The sequence below is a fragment of the Mustela lutreola genome, chromosome 10 (assembly GCF_030435805.1).
Source record: "Mustela lutreola isolate mMusLut2 chromosome 10, mMusLut2.pri, whole genome shotgun sequence".
NCBI classification, from domain to species: domain Eukaryota; kingdom Metazoa; phylum Chordata; class Mammalia; order Carnivora; family Mustelidae; genus Mustela; species Mustela lutreola.
The window spans coordinates 103,741,112-103,761,969 of NC_081299.1; the positions used below are offsets into that span (position 1 = coordinate 103,741,112).

The 20,858-nt window shown below is 42.2% G+C and overlaps 2 protein-coding genes across 4 annotated transcripts in view; one reads left to right on the plus strand and one right to left on the minus strand.

Annotated features, from left to right (window-relative positions):
* FMO5 (flavin containing dimethylaniline monoxygenase 5) overlaps positions 1-18,861 on the minus strand; it is a 30,454-nt gene extending 11,593 nt beyond the window's left edge. For 2 of the 3 annotated variants that reach the window (XM_059136596.1, XM_059136598.1), the window contains exons 1-5: positions 18,540-18,681; positions 18,106-18,278; positions 4,936-5,124; positions 928-1,090; positions 6-148 (exon numbers count right to left, since the gene is read on the minus strand). In XM_059136596.1, the coding sequence (XP_058992579.1) occupies positions 6-148; positions 928-1,090; positions 4,936-5,124; positions 18,106-18,240 (630 nt within the window). In that variant the 5' untranslated portion in view covers positions 18,241-18,278; positions 18,540-18,681. Of the gene's footprint in view, positions 1-5; positions 149-927; positions 1,091-4,935; positions 5,125-18,105; positions 18,279-18,539; positions 18,682-18,778 lie in introns of those variants that run through there. The other variant, XM_059136597.1, reaches the window with a different exon arrangement.
* CHD1L (chromodomain helicase DNA binding protein 1 like) overlaps positions 1-20,858 on the plus strand; it is a 145,627-nt gene that overhangs the window by 38,802 nt on the left and 85,967 nt on the right. The gene's annotated exons all lie outside the window — the stretch shown is intronic.

Sequence of the window (20,858 nt, forward strand, 5' to 3'; positions counted from 1 at the left end):
CAAACCTGCTTGGCTGTGTGGCAAATTTCCACAGCCAGGTCCCCTCCCGAATTCCCAATGCCAATTATAATGACTCTCTTTCCGGTGAAAATATCTGGATTCTTATAGTCTCGGCTGTGGAAGTACTGTCCTTTGAATTTATCAATTCCTGCAAAAGAAGGGAAAATAATTATCGGATGAGGTTTATCTGCTATTATTCACTGAAACATTCATTTTGCTGGCAGTGTGTAGAGTTTAAGCACACATCTATATTCTCCCTCTATTCAGCTACATGCTTGCCTTTCTATTTTTGCCTGTTTTCTCATAGTCTCAGAGAAGAACCTTGTGATTTCCTTATCACAGATAGTATGCTCACCTCAGGATCTGTTTGTATTTTGGACTGGTAGATTCCCAAATCCAAACTGCTGCAGAATACCTTTCTCTTTTGCCTTTTCATCTTTAAATACCTACTCCCATTTCAATTGGAGTACATATGTTTTCTAATACTCTAGATTACACTAAAGTACTTTTTTTTTTTTTTTCAAAATGAAAATCCAGGTCAAAAACTATAATTAAATTCTTTAAGTTTTCATTTCTTCCTTAGAAACTCAATATTTGTTTGTTCCCTTGATTGCTGAAAAAGTCCTTATTCAACCTAATATGGATCAAGTCCCATGTTCCTTCTTTTGATCTTTAGAAAAACCAAGGTTATTGTGAAACCAAAGATAGAGCCTTCTAATTTTTCTCTAGGTTCCAAAACTAAGGTTATTTTTACCTCCCAAAGAGCACTAATCACAGTTGCCCCAACATCTTTCAGGGGAACGTGTAGAATTAGGATAAGCCTTATCTCATCCTTAGGTGGGGATCACTCAGGCCACAACCCTCCTTTTCCTCTGAGATCAGGTCACAGGCACGGTTCAAGTGTTTCCTTCCTCGTAGGCTACTCACCAGGAAAGCTTTCCAAGGGTAAATGAGCATTGGTGTGATGGCCAGTGCAAACCATGACTCCATCAAAGACGTTTACCTCCTTTTTCCCTTCAGATTCTGTGACTACTTCCCATTGGCCTGAAGTGGAGAAATCAGGCCGCTTCTTCACACTGCACACAGTGGTCTGAAAAGAAAAGTGATAGCTACAGGAGACTAACCACAGCCAATACAGTGGACATCTTCCTCAACATGACTCTCTTTGCAGAGTGTTACACAAAGGCCTGGTATCACATAAGAGAGCTCTTGCGGGATCTTTGATTTTCGTATTCCACACATAGGAACTTTTCTGTCTGGGGCTGTGGTCAGAGTGAGAAAACTCCCACAAGGCAGGCTAAATAAAATAGTTGGCAGGTTAATGTTGCACTCTCCTCTGCTTCTAGAACAGTGCAAATCACTCATTCTCTTAGACCATGCCCTCAGATGTCCTGCAACACTTGAATAGAACTTGGGTTTCCCCTGTGCTTCTAAAGGACTCCATGCACTAAATGCCTATTCCTCCCCTGGCCCCCAGACATCCTGGGACCCTCTGATATCTTCTTATCCCAAGTCCTGTTCTCACTCTAGGCTTAAACTTGTGACTGAGTCATAGGACTCTCTTTCTTAGAGTATAAAAACATCTCAGTGACTCATATTTTATATAAATGAATCTCTCTTTGGCTCCCATAAATGCCCATGTTACAAGTAATTATTAAGAAAGAGACTGCAAGGGGTACTTGGGTGGCTCAGTGGGTTATGCCTCAGGTCATGATCTCAGGGTCCTGGGATCAAGCCCCGGTATCCCACTCTCTGCTCAGCAGGGAGCCTGCTTCCCCCACTCTGCCTGACTCTCTGCCTGCTTGTGATCTCTGTCAAAAAAAAAAAAAAAAAAACTTAAAAAAAAAAAAGAGGCTGCAGATGGGATAGCCAGTGGTATAATTTTTGGTTTAAAAAATGGGTTATTCTCGGGGTGCCTGGGTGGCTCAGTGGGTTAAGCCGCTGCCTTCGGCTCAGGTCGTGATCTCAGGGTCCTGGGATCGAGTCCCGCATCGAGCTCTCTGCTCAGCAGGGAGCCTGCTTCCCTTCCTCTCTCTCTGCCTGTCTCTGTGTCAAATGAATAAATAAAACCTTAAAAAAAAAAAAAAGGAATGATGTTAAAAAAAAAAAAAAGGGTTATTCTCATAAGTGACTCTTAATCTCACAAAACAAACTGAGGGTTGCTGGGGGGAGGGGTTTGAGAGAAGGGGGGTGGGGTTATGGACATTGGGGAGGGTATGTGCTATGGTGAGTGCTGTGAAGTGTGTAAACCTGGCGATCCACAGACCTGTACCCCTGGGGATAAAAATATATTATATGTTTATAAAAAAAATTTTTTTAAAGGGTTATTCTGGGGACACCTGGGTGGCTCAATTGGTTAAGCAGCTGCCTTCGGCTTGGGTCATGATCCCAGCGTCCTGGGATCGAGTCCCACATGGGGCTCCTTGCTCGGCAGGGAGCCTGCTTCTCCCTCTGCCTCTGCCTGCCATTCTGTATGCCTGTGCTCGCTCTCTCCCCCTCTCTCTCTCTGATAAATAAATAAAATCTTAAAAAAAAAAAAAGGGTTATTCTGTCCAGCCTAGGGAAACATTAAGAATGTATTGGGTGTGGTACATAAACAATAAATCTTGGAACACTGAAAAAATTTTTAAAAAAAGAAAAAAAGAATGTATTCCTATGTGGTTCTAGTGTCTCTGACCATAATGTCTTGGTAGACTCCTAGAGATACTACCTAGAGGTACTCAAGCCATCCTGCATTATTTAGAGTTCTTTTCTGTAAGGTTCTTGGTTTTACACAGGCTTGTGTCTCTGCATTGGTCATCCTTTTATTCCTTCTTCCTTTGGCAGATTCCTATTTACCTTTGAATATTTAGCTTACATATCTCCTCTAAGAAAACTTCCCTGATGCCTATTGTCTCATGCCCTAATGGGTTAAGTACCGTTCCTCTTAGCTAACAATATATAAATCTCTATGGGATTTATTACCCTGTTACTCGTTACTTTTATTAGTTAAATTTACAGAAATTTTTTTTCTTCTTTTTTTTACCTTCTTAATGAGGCTATGAAATCATTGATTTTTTTTTTTTTTTTTTTTTTTTTTGGTCTTTGTATCTCCACTGATTATTATGGTAACAAATTTGTTTAATGTGTTTAACAAATGAAGGGAAGTCACTGAGCTATAAATTACTTATTTTGGGAGCTGTCACTGGATATTACCATTTTATTATCATTGTTAAATTGTTAAATAAAAAAAGTCATGATTTAGCAGACTAATTAAAGGGTAGAAGGGAGGGGCGCCTGAGTGGCTCAGTGGGTTAAAGCCTCTGCCTTCAGCTCAGGTCCTGATCTCAGGGTCCTGGGATCAAGCCCTGCATCAGGCTCTCTGCTCAGCGGAGAACCTGCTTCTTCTCCCACCACCACTCCCACCAACCCCCCAGCCTGCCTCTCTGCCTATTTGTGATCTCTGTCTGTCAAATAAATACATAAAATCTTAATAAAAAAAAAAAAAAGAAGAAGAAGAAGAAGAAGGTAGAAGGGAGGTAGGGGTGGGGAATTCGATGCTGGTGGTCAAGAGGTACAAAATTCCAGTTATAAGATAAATAAGTACTGGGGGTATAATAATGTATAATATGATGACTATAGATAATACTGCCATATGGTATCTTTGAAAGTTGGGGTTTTTTTTAAGATTTTATTTATTTATTTGATATACAGAGAGAGAAATCACAAGTAGACAGAGAGAGGGGGGAAGCTGGCTCCCCACCAAGCAGAGAGCCCGATGCGGGACATGACCTTAGGACCCCAAGACCATGACCTGAGCTGAAGGCAGAGGCTTAACCCACTGAGCCACCCAGGCACCCTATTTGAAAGTTGTTAAGAGAGTAGATCCTAGTAGTTCTCGTCACAAGGGGTAAAAAAGGTAGAAGATTTAGGCTTTTTTCCAGCTGTCAGAAATATGTATTCTTCTATGGCCATGGTTAAGATGATAGAAAAATCGGGTGCCTGGATGGCTCAGTCAGTTAAGCATCTGTCTTTGGCTCAGGTTGTGAGACCAGGGTCCTAGGGTTGAGTCCTAATTGCGGTCCTTCTCCATGGGGAGATTGCTTCTCCCTCTCTCTCTATTTCTCATGAGCAAATGAAATAAAATCTTTGGGAAAAAAATGATAGAAAAATCATGGAAGACCTAACAGGAAAGAACCATTGAAGTGATCTAATATAATCATCATCTTTTACAAACAACAAAACAAGAGACATCAAAGTTGAGGAACTTACTTGTCTGAAGTCACAAATTGATTAGGGGTAGAGCAAAAACTAGAACTCAAGTTTTTGTTCCCCATTTCAGTGTTCTTCCTTCTACACCACAGTTAACTTCTTGGTTTCCTTAGTAATTTCCCAATAACTGCTTCATTAGGTTGTTTGTGATCACATAAAAATAATGCATTGGTGTCATGTGAGGAGCAGTGGGTATTGTATGCAACTGATAAATTGCTGAACACTACATCTGAGACTAAGGATATGTTGGCTAATTGAAATAAAATTTTTTAAAAAATGCATTGGCAAGTACATCAGAAAGTATAAAGGAGTTAAGCAGTAGCAGATAAGTTGTGGTGGACCCAGAGTTGTTTTGAGGTTTCCATACCTGTCAGTTCCCCTTTCTGACCGGGAAAACACTTCCCCTCATTTGTTTTATTGCAATCAAATAGTATGAAATGAAGGAATGAAAACATCCTGGCCAGTGGCTTCTAGGATCTGCAGCCAAAATATATAGAAAAAGGACCTTTCTATGGATGTATTTCAGGCACAGAGAAGACAAAAGAACAGAGTCTTTGTCTGGATAGGATAGATATATGAGCATATTAAAGCATTCTTTACACATAAGCACTGATTAATGAAGCCACATTATTTATTTACTTGACAAACAACTTCAAACACAAAGACATCCACAAAATTCCCTACCTTAAATCGAATATACTTCAGAAGATCAAATTCTTTGGCATACATCCTGAAATACTTGAGGACTTGGGAGTTGTGCATGAAGTTAGGATAATGATCTGGGATGGGATAGTCACTGAAGCACATCATCTCCTTAGATGTGTTGATGATCACTGATTTGTAAATACTGGCCCTTCCTTCTTCGGGATTTTCCTGCATTAAATAAGAAACATTCATAGCAACTTGAGAATTAACTTCATGACTTTTTAAAAAAGATTTTATTTATTCATTTGACAGACAGAGATCACAAGTAGGCAGAGAGGCAGGCAGAGAGAGTGGGGGTGGGGGGTAAAGCAGGCTCCCTGCTGACATGGGCTTGATTCCCAGGACCCTGGGATCACGACCTGAGGACCCTGGGATCACGAGCTGCGCCGAAGGCAGAGGCTTTAACCCACTGAGCCACCCAGGTGCCCCACTTCATGATTTTTTAACAGTCAGTAAATATTTGAAAAAGTTTTCTGAAAGAAATGCCAATTAAAAGACACACACAGGTGGCTCAGTGGGTTAAAGCCTCTGCCTTCAGCTCAGGTCATGATCCCAGGGTCCTGGGATGGAGCCCCACATCGGGCTCTCTGCTCCGCAGGGAGCCTGCTTCCTCCTCTCTCTCTCTCTCTGCCTGCCTCTCTGTCTACTGGTGATCTCTGTCTGTCAAATAAATAAATAAAATCTTAAAAAAAAAAAAAAAAGACACACACACCCCTCCACATCTCCCAGTATTTGTGCCCTTATGAGTAGTCTCTTCCCTTTGAATCTGAGTTGCCTTTGTGACTTGCTTTTGACCAAAAGTATCCAGTTGGGGAATGATACTGAATAGCTTCCAAGACAGTTCTAACTAGTCTTGCAGCTTCTTCCCTCTGTGTCTTAGAAAGCTCGATCTGGTAGAAGTCAGCAGATATGTAAAAAGTCCAGCTACCTTAAGTCACCAATCTGTGAGTAAGCCCAAGTCAGACATGTGAAGAGAATTTCTGGGATACAGAGATGTGTAGCCGGCCCCCAGAAATTTTATTTATGCCAGCTAAAGTTCTAAACATGTGAACAAAGAGACCATAGCAGATACACAGTCTCAGCTGTCACCTAATTGCAATGACATGAGACTCCAAGTGAGAACTGTTTACTTGAATAATAGTCTTAAAAATTTTTATATATTTCAAAGCCTAGGTGAGTTTCAAGGGTTGTTGTACACTGGCAAGACTGTTCTCCAGGAAACACTACTAACTTCTATTCTGTCCAGCATATGTTCCCGTATTACCTCATTTTTACTCATTTAAAAGACTATTACTTGGTGTTAGCACAAACAGAAACTTAAGAAATGGGAACTTATGCTGGAGAGAGTGAAGTTAGTACAGTGTTTTCTGGAGAGCAATATGACAAGTATATGAAAATCCTTGAATCTTACTTAGCTTTTTAAGAAATATTCAGCATAGTAGACAAAGTTATGTTAAATGATGTTAATGACTGCATCACTTACAGAAAAGAAATAAGCTAAGTGCCTGTAATATAGTGACATATATCTCTCATATGCATTTGGTCTTTGTATATATTTTGCATATATATGTGGACTTGCCTACAGTTCCTGATTTATAGCTCCCCAAACCCTTGGAATTTCCTAAGTGTTAAGAATGATAAATATATCTTTTGTTGTGTTAATGAGGTAACTTTTGGAAAGCACTTAAGGATAGGGGCTGATTGTCAAGGATAGGAGCCTGGGTGGCTCAAGTCAGTTAAGAATTCCACTCCTGGGCGCCTGGGTGGCTCAGTGGGTTAAGCCGCTGCCTTCAGCTCAGGTCATGATCTCAGGTTCCTGGGATCGAGTCCCGCATCGGGCTCTCTGCTCAGCAGGGAGCCTGCTTCCTCCTCTCTCTCTGCCTTCCTCTCTGCCTAATTGTGATCTCTCTCTGTCGAATAAATATATAAAATCTTTAAAAAAAAAAAAAAAAAAAAAAAAAAGAATTCCACTCCTGATTTTGGCTCTGGGTTGTGAGATTGAGCCCCGCATTGGACTCCCTGCTGAGTGGGTAGTCTGAGATTCTTTCTCTCCCTCTCCTTCTGCCTCCCCCACCAACCACGAACGCTCTCTCTCTCTCTTAAGAAAAAAAAAGGGGGGGGGGCGCCTGGGTGGCTCAGTGGGTTAGGCCTCTGCCTTCTGCTCAGGTCATGATCTCAGGGTCCTTGGATCAAGTCCCACATTCGGCTCTCTCTGTTCAGCAGCGGGCCCTTCCCCCGCTCTGTCTACTTGTGATCTCTCTCTCTGTGTGTCTAATAAATAAATAAAATATTTAAAAAAAAAAAAGCTAAAAAGGAGCCAACCAAGTGATTACAGGGCTAGAAATTTCAGTCCCACCCCAAGTCCCACCACTGGCCTTTGGGGAGGGGAGAGGGGCTAGAAGTTGAATAAATTGTTGATGATCATGATTTAATGATGTCATCAACCGTGCCTACAATGAAGCTTCCATAAAAACCCAAAATCATGGGGTTTAGGGAAATTCCAGTTTGGTGAAGCTGAGGAGATGCAGGGAGAATAGAGTACTCAGAAAAACACAAAAGCTCTATGTCCTGTCCTCATAACTTGTCCTATGCACTTCTTCCATTTGGCTGTTTTGAGTTTTATCCTTTCATAGTAAACTGGTAACCTAGTGAGTAATGGGTTTCCTGAGTTCTGTGAGCCACTATAGCAAATTAATCAAAACCAAGGAGGGAGTCATGAGAACCTCTGATTTATAGCCAGTTGGTCAGAAGTATAAGTAAAAACCTGGATTTGTGACTGGTATCTGAAGTGGGGTACAAGTGGGTGGCCCTTTCACAACTTTAAAAGTACTTATTACTACATCTTCATTTGGAAAATTCCTATCATTCAAGAGTCTCATCAAATGGTACTTCTTTGAAGAAGACTTTCCTGTTTTCCCCACAGAGTTAGATGTCCCATTCACCTCTAAGCTCTCAAAGGCAACTTAAACTTAACACTGTATTATTCTGCATATATATCTATGACTGTGACGTACCTGAGAATAGGATGTATATCAAGACAGTGCCTGATATATAGTAGATGTTCAATAAGTGCTTTGAAATGAATTAATGACTAAATTATGGAACATGAATTTGGAGAAACTATAATTTTCAAATCTAGGTTGGTAGGAACATTGAAAATGGCCTATAATATAACTTTTAGTAAAAAAAAAATTTGTAGTAAAAAAATTAATATTACAAAATTAGATTCACATTCTGACCACCAAATATATAAAATTATGTCTGCATGGGGCAGTTATATATTACCTATATTTATCCATGTTTATATAATTATGCATGGTATAACATCTCCCCTGTCAGATGGTTTTCTCTGAGTATATTTTATTTATTTTAAGTCAATAAAATGTGAAAATAGAAAAAACAAGTTGATTTATTAAGGAGGTAGTATTTTTTCTTTTGTTTTTGTTGAAATGTTTATACAACACCCATTCATGATTTTAAAAAAAAAGAAACTTCAGCAAACTTAGAGAAAAATTTCTTCAATTTGATTAAAAAATCTACAAAATACCCACAGCTAACATCATAATTTAATGTGAGAAAATGGACAATTCACCCCTTAAAATTGGGAACAAGGCAAAGATGTCCTCTCTCATCATTCCTAATCAACACTGTAATAGAATTCCTAGTTGATGTAATAAGACAAGAAAAAGAATAGTGGCTATATCAGACTGCATTTCCACCAACAATGCAAGGGAGTTCCCCTTTCTCCACATCCTCAACGATACCTGTTATTCCTTGTGTTGTTGATTTTGGCCATCACACCTGTTGTGTGTGAGCTGATACCTTATTGTAGTTTTGATCTGTATTTCCCTGATGATTAGTGATTTTGAGCATCTTTTCATGTGTCTTTTGGCCATGTGTAGGTCTTCTTTGGAAAAATGTCTATTCGTGTCTTCAGCCCACTTTTTAATTGGATTATTTGTTTTTTGGGTGTTGAGTTTGATATGTTCTTTATAGGTTTGGGATACTAAACCTTATCAGAGATACCATTTGCAAATATCTTCTCCCATTTTATGGGCTGCCTTTTTAGTTTTGTTGACTATTTCCTTTGCTGTGCAGAAGCTTTTTATTTTGATGAAGTCCCAGTAGTTTATTTTTACTTTTGTTTCCCTTACCTTAAGAAACATATCTAGAAAGAAATTGCTATGGCCTGTGTCAAAGAGGTTGCTGCCTATGTTCTTTTCTAGGATTTTTATGGTTTCATGTCTCACATTTAGGTCTTTCATCCATTTTGAATTTATTTTTATGTGTAAGGTAAGAAAGTGGTCCAGTTTCATTCTTTTACGTGTTTCTGTCTAATTTTCCCAACACCATTTTTTGAAGAGACTTTTTTACATTGGATATCCTTTCCTGCTTTGTCAAAGATTAATTGCCCATATAGTTGTGGGTCCCTTTCTGGGTTTTCTATTCTATGCTTTTGTTTTATGTGTCTATTTGTGTGCCAGTACCATACTATCGTGATCACTACAACTTTGTAATATAACTTGGAGTGTGGAAATGTGATGCCTACTGCTTTGCTTTTCATTTTCAAGGTTGCTTTGGCTTTTGGGGAAAATAGTATGGAGGTTCCTCAAACAGTTAAAAATAGAACTTGGGAGAAATTGGAGGGGGAGACAAACCATGAGAGACTATGGACTCTGAGAAACAAACTGAGGATTTTGGAGGGAAGGGGATTGGGGGGTTGGGTGAGCCCGGTGGTAGGTATTAAGGAGGGCATGTATTGCATGGAGCACTGGGTGTGGTGCATAAACAATGAATTATGGATCACTGAAAAAAAATTAAATTAAAAAAAAATAGTACTACCCAATGACCCAGCAATTGCACTACAAGGTATTTACCCAAAGAATACAAAAATACTAATGCAAAGTTTAGTACAAAGAGTAGAACCATGCTTTCTAGAGCAGGTCTGTTCGGTTCACAGAGCTAAATGCATCGCAGATCTTACCCCTGTGGCAAAGCTCATATATTTATATTCTTTTTGTTGTCACTAACACAGCAAAGTGTCTTGGGCCAGCAAAACCATCAAGGGACACCTGGGTGGCTCAATCAGTTAAGCATCTGCCTTCAGCTTAGGTTGTGATCGCAGGGTCCTCGGATTGAGTCCTGCCTCAGGCTCCCTGCTCTGTGGGGAGCCTGCTTCTCCCTCTGACTCTCTTTCCCTCTCTCGGTCCCTTGTGAATAAATAAATAAAATCTTTTATTTTATTTTATTTATTTGACAGAGAGAGATCACAAGTAGGCAGAGAGGCTAGCAGAGAGAGAGGAGGAAGCAGGCTCCTTGCCGAGCAGAGAGCCCGATGCGGGACTCGTTCCCAAGACCCGGATATCATGACCTGAGCTAAAGGCAGAGGCCCAAGCCACTGAGCCACCCGGGTGCCCCAATAAGTAAAATCTTAAAAAAAAAAAAAAAATCAAGCTCTTCCAAACACCTTATTGGATCCCAGGTAGGGTTTACCACTGTGTCAACCCATTGCTTTTTTTTTTTTTTTTTTTAAATTTTTTAAAATACTTCATTTATTTATTTGACAGAGAGACAGAGAGAGAGAGAGAGAGAGCACTGGAAAGAGAGAGCACACAAGCAGGGCGAGTGGAGGGAGAGGAAAAAGCAGGCTTCCCACTGAGCAGAGAGCCAGATGCGGAGCTGATCCCCTGACCCTAGGACTCGGGACCAATGACCTGAGCTGAAGGCAGCCACTTAAAGACTGAGCCACCCAGGCACACCAACCCACTGCTTTTTCTAAAAGAGAGTGGAAACAGAGCAATGTTGGGTCAGTGAGTGGAAAAAGAAGCTGCTGCACCAGGGTTTTTAATTTTCCTACCATCAATTAATACATTTCCCTCTACAAATATACCTTGATTGTATTTCCTGCCTCAGCACATGACTCACGTATGAACAGGAAGTTCATACAAGCAAAGAGAACAGAAGTACTGTTGCTCTTCTGTTCTTTTGACAGATTCAGAATTCCATGCAACAGAAGCTCTCTTAGGACTGTTCTCAACCTTGTCTGCACATTGGAATAATCTGGGAAACTCTAAAAAAACACTAATCCCTGGTCCCTACTCCCAAAGACCCTGTTTTAATTACTCCTTGTCTAATATGGAGACAAGGTTGAGATCTGTTGGGAAGAGGTGGTGTGCGGCCCCAGAAAGCCCAGGGCACAAGAGTTTATCCCATCAACACATTCTTAGCTAAACTGCAAAATGCTTGAGGACAGTGACAGGAGTTTATCTATTTCCACATCATCTAACAAAGTCCGAAGTCCGATATAGTTACTGATTCTTTTTTTTTTTTTCCCCAAAGATACCATGTCATCGTCATTTAACACCTGGGAAGCTAGGGCTAAAAACTATAGGGCAAAGGTCTCCACACCAGTTGCACATTAGAAATAAGTAGTGGAGAGTTTTATTGGCATCATAGGCCAATAAAACCACAACTTCTCGATGGTCTGACATCATTATTTGTTAAAGTCTCCCAGGTGATTCTTTAAAGTACAGCCAGTGCTGAGAACCACTGCTTTCTACCTTCTAAGTGTTTATGCATTCATTCATTTGTCTATTCATTCATTCATTTGGAGGGGAGAGAGTTGATAAATTTAAGAATTTTTAAAAGCCTATTTGTCTAAAGGTATTTATTACTCAATTTATATTTTATTTTGTTTTAATTTTATATTATATTGCATCCACTTGTTATCTTTTTTATATTACTGATTTATATTATGTATACTCTTTTTTTTTAAGATTTTATTTTTAAGTAATCTCTACACCCGACGTGGGGCTCAAACTTAAAACCCTGAGATCAAGAGTCACATGCTCACCGGTAATTTATATGCACATTAAAGTTTGAGAAGCACTGCTTTGGTATGCTTTAAGGATTTTAAAAATTCAGATGGACTAAAGAATCTTAAAAAAACATTTCCAGCATTAACTGTTTATTAAATCCTCAGCATTCATAAGGAATTTATCATTTTAAAGCTATTTCATTCATAAAGTAATATTAAAGAATGAAAAATCAAAATGATATGTTTCACATTAGCACCTAGTTTCCACCATCAGTCTGATATATTGTTAAGAGAAGACTAAGAATTGACTGAAATTCATGTCTTGAAAACTTATAATTATTACTAGAAAGTATTCAGCAATAATAAGAAGGAGGCAAGTGGAGAGTAAATCATATACTCCTGCTTGGCAGGTGGAACAGAAAAAGAGGAAGGAAGATAGGAAAATGCAAGTGATGGTATCTGAGAAAAGAATTATGGATGTATACTGAGTCTCTAGGACCTGTCACAAGAAAAGGAAAAGGGCAGCCCTGAGTCCTGTCTTATTGGACACCTGGCAGCAATGGTGGACTTCCAGAGTGCTTGGAATGATGCTATGTATGAAACCCCCAGTGAATTACAGAAGAGTTAGGGAAGTGGGGAAGAGCAGGACTCCAAATAACAAACCAACCAGGGGGTGGTAGAGAAGTAGGTCTCAGAGGAAATTCTTGAGGAAAACACCATCGACATGTAAAACATATTTAATCCACAATTAATGGATGTTTATAATACCTCAGGATCCACAATTGTGTAACTGTGGAATGTACATGAGAATGAAGGTCTCTTGTTTCCACAAGTGTTTTAAGCAGCTCCTCAAGACATTATGCTTTTCAAGGATTTATTTATAAAAACATATATATTTGGGGCACCTGGGTGGCTCAGTGGGTTAAAGCCTCTGCCTTCGGCTCAGGTCATGATCTCAGGGTCCTTGGATCGAGTCCCGCATCGGGCTCTCTGCTCTGCAGGGAGCCTGCTTCCTCCTCTCTCTCTCTGCCTGCCTCTCTGCCTACTTGTGATCTGTCTCTGTCAAATAAATAAATAAAATATTTAAAAAAAAAAAAAAAAAAAAAAAAAAAAAACATATATATTTGGCACCTACCATGTGCCAGACATCACACTTGGCTCTGGAAATATAATGGTGTGGGTGTGCACATGTGTATGTATGTATATATATATGTGTGTAAAATATATTACATACGGTATATAATATAATGGACACAGATGTAGTTAAGAGTTAAGACAAAATACAACTTCTTTAGTTTCAAGGAAGCAGTTCATATGGTGTTGAAATTTTGCCAAGTGGATACTCAGAAAAAAAATCTCGGGTTAAGTTTTTAACAGAGAACAAGTTTAAACCACTTTGCAGGTAAAAGCCAGAAACCTGATAAGCAGGTAGAATGGGGACCTGAACTTATTTCACTGCCTGATTAGTTATTGACAAGCCTTTCTAGAATGCTTACCAAAGATACCAGGAGCATGACCCCACTCCAGGCCTACTGAATAGTAAAAACAATGGCATGTAGCACTATTGTACACCTGGCATAGTTATTAGTGATTGACATTATTATCCATTCACTTAATCCCCATAATACTCTATGCAATGGGTGCTACTATTAGCTCCTTCTCAAAGGTAAGAAAACAGGTACACTGAGGCCTAAGGTCACACTTCTAGGAGGACAGACCTAGGATTTGAACCCAGGCTATGCACTTAACTTTTATACTATTTTGTGGCGGGATTTCAAAAGCATAATTTTCTATTAATTACAAACACTAGTGAACAGCCTTTTCAATTCATGCCTAACACTGAGGCATGCGTGTTCTGCCAGGGGATATTTAGTCTAGGTCTAAGGACTATTGCCAAATAGAGTTTGTTGGGGCACCTGGGTGGCTCAGTGGGTTAAGCCTCAGCCTTCAGCTCAGGTCATGATCTCAGGGTCACAGGATGGAGCCCCACATGGGACTCTCTGCTCATCACGGAGCCTGCTTCCCCCCCCCTCTCTCCGCCTGCCTCTTTGCCTACTTGTGATCTCTCTCTCTCTCTCTCTCTGTCAAATAAATAAATTAATTAAATATTTTTAAAAAAAAGTTTGTTCCCCAAGACAGAGCCATGATGCAAAAGGACTACAGTGCTGTTCAACTAAATAATGTTATGAAGTCATTTATGTATGTATGTATATATGTATGTATGTAGAGAAGAGTGGAAGGGGCAGGGGGAGAGGGAGAGAGAATCTCAAGCAGACTCCATGCTCATAGTGGAGCCCAAGTGGGGCCCAATCCCTTAACGTGAGAACACGACCTGAGCTGAAATCGAGTGTCAGACGCTCAACTGATTGAACCATCCAGGTACCCTTCTATGAAGCCATTTTTAAGTGGCTGATCAACATATTTGTATGAAATATGAAACACATCTGGACACCTTATTTCCATTCACTGGTTTAGAAAGTAAGTTTAAAAGCAAACCCAATGAAAGCCTGCCACTTTGAAGATCAGTAAAGGAAGCTGATACTCTTCGGCATATAATTAGCTTAATTATCTTTTAAGTAGATGATAACTAAACTTAGTAACAAGTTGCAGGGATGGATGTACATATTAATAACTCAATTTTAAAACTGAGTAAAATGGAAGGGCAAGAAATACCAGTTGCAGGTGCCCTCTGCCCTCTTCTGAAGACAGGCCTTTGAACTAAATTTGATTTTTTAAGTGAAAGAAAAGTTCAGAGTAAAGAAGGCAGCCAGAATATATATTCTACTTGAGGACTAGGATTACTAGAGAATTATTTAAATTGAACTGGAATTCAGAGAAAGGAAAGAAAGAAAGGAAGGGAGAGGGGGAGAGAGGTATATAGAGAGAGAGAAAGAAAGAAAGGAGGGAGGGAGGAAAGAGAAAAAAAGGAAAGAAAAAAGAAGACTATAAGGTCAGAGAGGACTGGAAAGGGGATCCCTGGAAGGAGCTGTAAGCAAGTATTCTAGATCACTTACAACCACTCTTAATTTCCTACTTTATATTTTCTAATGTTTGCTGTCTTCTTACACTCCACCCCCGCCCCAATATTGTTTACCCTCTTTCAGATAGCAGCAAAAGTCATTAAATGAAAATGATCTCCATACCATTTTCATTTTCATAGACAAAAACCTGATACCTATGTCCTATTTTGCTGCTAGCCTGCAGGGGTGGGGTGGGAAAGAACCTGAATAGCACTTGAGGGATGGCTGCTGAGAAGAGGGCAGCAAGTTGAATTCTAGCAAGTTTAATTACTTAATCATAAAGCCCATCATATTTCGCAATACAACATGAAATATCTTATTATTGGAGGAGGCCATCAAGAGGCCATGACCACCAGTTGACTGGCAAGCTGGACTCAGGCATTTGGAGCTTCTTACCCTTTCCTCTGGACTTGGGCAAATCTCCACTGGTGAATTCTGCCTCTGGGTAATCAAACCAGTGCTAAGGGGAAACATCAACTGGGAACCAGTTAGCCTGTCATCCCTGTAGAGTGGTAACTGTCAATATAAATTGCCTGGGGGGCATAACAGGAAATAGGATAAGCAACCCGCACTACACTGAGTGGCCAGTAAAAGAGTCACATCACTCATGGTGGATGACAGCACATTACCAAGAACTGAATAAGGTCACCCCTCCCCATCCATGCAGCTGTGCCCAACATTGCCACCATCTTAGATAACTTGGTCAGAGTCCTAGGAACGTACCATGCTGTGCTGGACTTAGCAAATGCCTTTTGTCTGTACACCTCTGACCATTGAGTCACAAGACCAGTTTTCATTTACATGGGAGAGGCAACAATGGGTCCTTTGACTGATTCCCCAAGGTGCCCTTCATAGCCCCACCATATGTCATGGGATGGTAGCCTGAGACCTGTCCTGTTTTCCTCCCCCACATCACTAAAATGGATCCATTACATCGATGATATAATGTTAACATGGGCGGGGGGGGGGGGCGCCTGTGTGGCTCCATCGTTAAGCATCTGCCTTGGGCTTAGGTCATCATCCCAGGGTCCTGGGATCAAGCCCCACATCGGGCTCCCTGCTCAACAGGAAAACTGCTTCTCCCTCTTACACTTCCCCTGCTTGTATTCCCTCTCTCACAGTCTCTCTCTCTCTCTCTCTCTCTCTGTGTCAAATAAATAATCTTTTAAAAAAAGAATAATGTTGGGCACCTGGGTGGCTCAGTGGGTTGAGCCGCTGCCTTCAGCTCAGGTCATGATCTCAGGGTCCTGGGATCGAGTCCCACATCAGGCTCTCTGCTCGGCAGGGAGCCTGCTTCCTCCTCTTTCTCTCTGCCTGCCTCTCTGCCTACTTGTGATCTCTCTCTGTCAAATAAATAAATAAAATCTTTAAAAAAAAAGAAAGAATAATGTTAACATGGGAAGATTTGCCTCTGCTGGAGGCCTGGAGGCTTTGCTGGAGCATATGTGAGAAAGAGGATGGGCAGTGAACCCACAAAAAATTCAGGCTCAAGGCTCTGCCATAAAGTTTTTGGGAGCTGTCTGGTCAGATGAGACTTGTGTTTTCCCAGAAGCTGTGATCAATAAGGCGCAAGCCTTCCCAGCCCCTAATATTGTGAACAAGATGCCTTTGTAAAGATTGGGGACTTTGGAGGACTTTTATTGCCCACCTGGCACAGTGCCCCCATTCCTTATATCACCTGGTAAAGAAAGGGCACTTGTGGGACTGGGAAAGAGAGAGCAAACTGCCTTTGAAAAAGCCAAAATACTTGTAAAGCAGGTTATAGTTCTGGGCATCTCCCAAGCAGGACTACCATTTGAATTAGATGTGTCTGTGATTCTGGAATATATGGGCTAGGCACTAGCAAAAGTAAGAGAAGGAGAGAGTACTCCCAGGATTTTGGTCTCAGCTCTGGAAGAGAGCAAAAACCTATCTACTCCCATAGAGCAATAGCTCCTATCAGTGTTAAAGGACCCCTCCAGGTTAAGCCTGTCCCTATGGAAGAGTGCATTGTGGCAGAACTTCCCTGCCTATCAAGGGTTGGGATGAGAATACATTCCATTGACTCCACTCTGCCATGGCTCAGCCTGCCACTGTGATTCAGTGACATGCCTATTTGCAGCAGAGGAGCACCCTGTCCACCAGCCTACTAGAAATGCAGGTGCCACTAGGACCTGTGGAGGAGGGAGATCCTCCAGATGCCCCTTCCCCTATACCTGTTGTGTCCCTATAGCCCGTAGGGAGGGAGTGGGGAAATTCTAGCTGTGGTCCCATTTCAAAGGTCATGATGTGCAAGACCAGCCAAAAGTCATGACAGTGTATGGAGGGCCCAGCTCTCCTAGAATCCCCAAGCAGCAGTGTTGGTAGAAAGGAAAAATGGAATATTAATGTAGCAGATGAAATTACTAACAGGTAAACCATTTTTGCCAAGTAGTCTAAAGTACTGTCCCAGACTTTAACACATTTGTGTGATCAACCAGTAACTCCTATTACCGCATATGCCAGACTGGGGATCCCTGCTAAGGAGGCACTGTAAAGGTGTGGAAGTTGCAGAACCCAGCCATTGCCCCAACTCTCACCAACATCAGCATGCTGGGCTGCTGAGAACACAAAACCCTGAGAAAGACATGATCAGTCAGCTAATATATCACCTTTACTAAATCACATAAAAACGTAAGTGAATACCATGAGTGATCCAACCCCAGCTAGGGATCAATGGTTGCGAGCCCGGGGTTCTTGGTGGAAAAACATTGTTTTGGGAATCATTACCTTAATCTGTGTTTTCTTTTGCTTGTGCCTACATTGTTGCTGTGGTATCTGCCTCCCATACAGACAGACACCAAATGGGCCACCTCCATGATAGCGAACCCCCTTGCTGACTGCTCAGGAGACACTGTAGAAGGGGTGGGGTGTGACATTGCAAAAGCTGGTCAGGAGAGGTGGCATGTTAGGAGGAGGCCATCAATAGGATGTGACCACATGTTGACCCAGGAGCGAGACCCTTAGAGACGTCTTGGAATGTACATTCTGCTTGCCTTACTAGTGATGCAGTGTTGAGACCATATGCATGGTAATGACTGAATCCAGCCAGAGCCTCTATATGAACTTTTAACACATGGCAGGTGTGGAGATGTACTTGTCTTGCTGCTGCCCAGGACAAGCCTCATATGTAAGCTCCCTTGCTTATTTAAACCAGTCACAGGCCAACCTGGAGGGGCCTGCCTCTTTCTTGGGTCTCTCTCTGCCTTCCATGAAGGGGACCAGTTTCGGATTACATCTGGGATGCTCCTGAGGTTGCAAACTAACACTCCTGCTGGGTGCCAGGAGACTTACCTGGAACCTCCAGAGCCCTCCAATGTCATCAGTCCTTTCAAAGCAGACTGGCTCCAAGCCTTCTTCCACGCAGCATTTGATAGAGGAGAGTCCACTCACACCTCCTCCAATCACAGCAATTCTTTTCTTGGTCATGGTCTCCAGATATCTTTATCAGGCTAAATCAATGTAACCTGTCCAAAAACAAAAAGAAAAAAAAAAATGACAAAACACAGAAAGCACACATAAGCTAACACATTTCAGGGAGGAAAGATCTTGGCCTTGGCATCCTCTAAATAAATGCTGCGATAGCAGGTGCTTTAGAAGAAGCCGGATTCTGCGGTCCCCCTGGGCATAGGAAATTGCTAGGATGGGATATGGGAACCCGGCCTCCCCAAGACCCGAAACCGAGAGCCAAGTCGTGGTAGCCTATCTCACTGCCTTTCCAGCAGCACCTGGCGGATCCTTCAGCTGCCATCCAGAGGCTGCTCCGCACTTCTTCTGGCTGTGGTGGAAGAAGTATAAAGCAACAAAGTGCAAACAGCAACAGCCAATGGGGAGGAGCTATTCCTCTCCACCTCCTTTCAGCCCAAGCCCCGCTGCTCAGCGGCACCCTCTCCCTCCTCCCGGCGAGAATAGTACTTTGGCAAAACCTGCTTTGGGCAAGGGGAAAAAAAAAAAAAAATCCTCCAACCTCTGTTTTTGGATTGAGGTGCCCGGAGGCTCAACTACCGTCTCTAGAGTCGGAGCAGACCCGCGTTTCCCTCCCCCACCCCCCACCCCCATCCACGTTTAACTTCCTGGTATCCGCCTTAAAGTGACAAACTCCTCCTGGTGAAGGGACACTAGCAACTACCTCAAAGCAAGTCTTGCTCTAAAAGCTTCGGAGGAAAACACTTACCTTTCAGGATGTATTAAAACAGTTCCCCGCGCCCTCGTCCTGCTCCCCACCCCACTCCCACCTCACCGGTTGTTCTCTGGTTCCAGTTAGCTCCTAGAAATTGACTTGAAATACCCCTGTACTAAACTGGCCGCTGGGGTTCAGTGAGAAAAGGATTACGTTTCCTACTTGGAGGAGTTTATAGTTTAGCAGAGAGGACCAAACACAAACATTTCAATAAAGTAGAAGGACTTTTTTTATTATTTCTTTTCAGCGTAACAGTATTCATTGTTTTTGCACCACACCCAGTGCTCCATGCAATCCGTGCCCTCTCTAATACCCACCACCTGGTACCCTAACCCCCCCTTCAAAACCCTCAGATTGTTTTTCACAGTCCATAGTCTCTCATGGTTCACCTCCCCTTCCAATTTCCCCCAACTCTCTTCTCCTCTCCATCTCCCCTTGTCCTCCATGCTATTTGTTATGCTCCACAAATAAGTGAAACCGTATGATAATTGACTCTCTCTGCTGGACTTATTTCACTCAGCATAACCTCCTCCAGTCCCGTCCATGTTGCTACAAAAGTTGGGTATTCATCCTTTCTGATGGAGGCATAATACTCCATAGTGAAGGACTTTTAAGTGTTCCCACCCCCCCCCACCCCCCCACCCCCCCCCCACCCCCCCACCCCCCCCACCCCCCCCACCCCCCCGGCGCCGGCGCCGGGGCGGCTCAGCTGATTCCGCTGAGTGGGGAGATTCAGCCCCGCCTGAAAGACCCGCGGATCCCCTTACCCAAGAATCCAACACTGCCACTGGATGCAATCAGCAAGAGGTTCTTTATTGTTACGCAGGCGCCTGCGGGTGGTCAGCGCGCGCCTGCGGGTGGTCAGCAGCTCCTGCTAGCTGAGCACACCTGGCTGGGGTGGTGCAGGATTTTTATAGACAGGTACAAACAAGTTTCGGGTGGGGCTGAGCTGATTGGTTGACAGTTTGAACAGGCATACTTGGGGTCAGTGAATTGGGTCAGGGGACCGTGCGCGAAAGCAGACAAAGCAATCTTACAGAAGCAGAACTGGCCGATTAGCCCACGCATGCGAATGAAAGCACTATCAGGATATTTAAGGCCTGGTTACTATCAAGCCAAGGCCACTTTCCCTCTAATGAGGCACTAACATAAAGACAATTGGGAGTCTCCTGGTGGAATGTTACATTCCTGCTATCAAATGTCCTTGTTAGTGAGATTTAGGTCTTAAAAGAAATTTAACTTTATTTACTTTTCCTTCTACCTCCATCTCCTTCGGTTTTTTATGGAGGGGAGGGTGACGTTAGGGCTTGAGAAACTGAGTTATGTGTCTTTGGAAATTGAGCTATTGATAAGGCTACTTCTTTGTTGTAAATCTCAAGGACATTTGTAAACCAAGAGAGACTCCTGCCTTGCAGGACTGTGATCTCTGCAAGATAACCATTTGCTCTTCTTGTAGGGCAGTCAGGGGTGCCTGTGAAATGTCACACATGTTACCAAGGGGTGTGGGTGAAGGGGGGGTGCAAGGCGCCAGCTTTTGCTTTGTCCTCAGCCAGCCTCTTGCTCCTTAGAGTTGAGGGTTTAAGCAATTTTTCATTTCTTAGCAAAGCATTAGAAGCATTATTATACAGAAGCCAGAAACAGCCGGGTTAAACACAGATTTTCGCTATTCGTTATCCTGTTATGCTGCTTGCTGACTCCCTTATCTATCGTCAGCTAGCTACAGTTTCTCAGTTAGCATAAGCTGGTCATAAAAAGAATGTTAAAACTTATAGGCTATACTATAGTTCTGACCTGGGGTCCTTCACGCCTAGGACTGGGTTCAGGGAGTTGGCTTCTCTCCCTCTTCCTCTGCTCCTCGGGGCTTGCT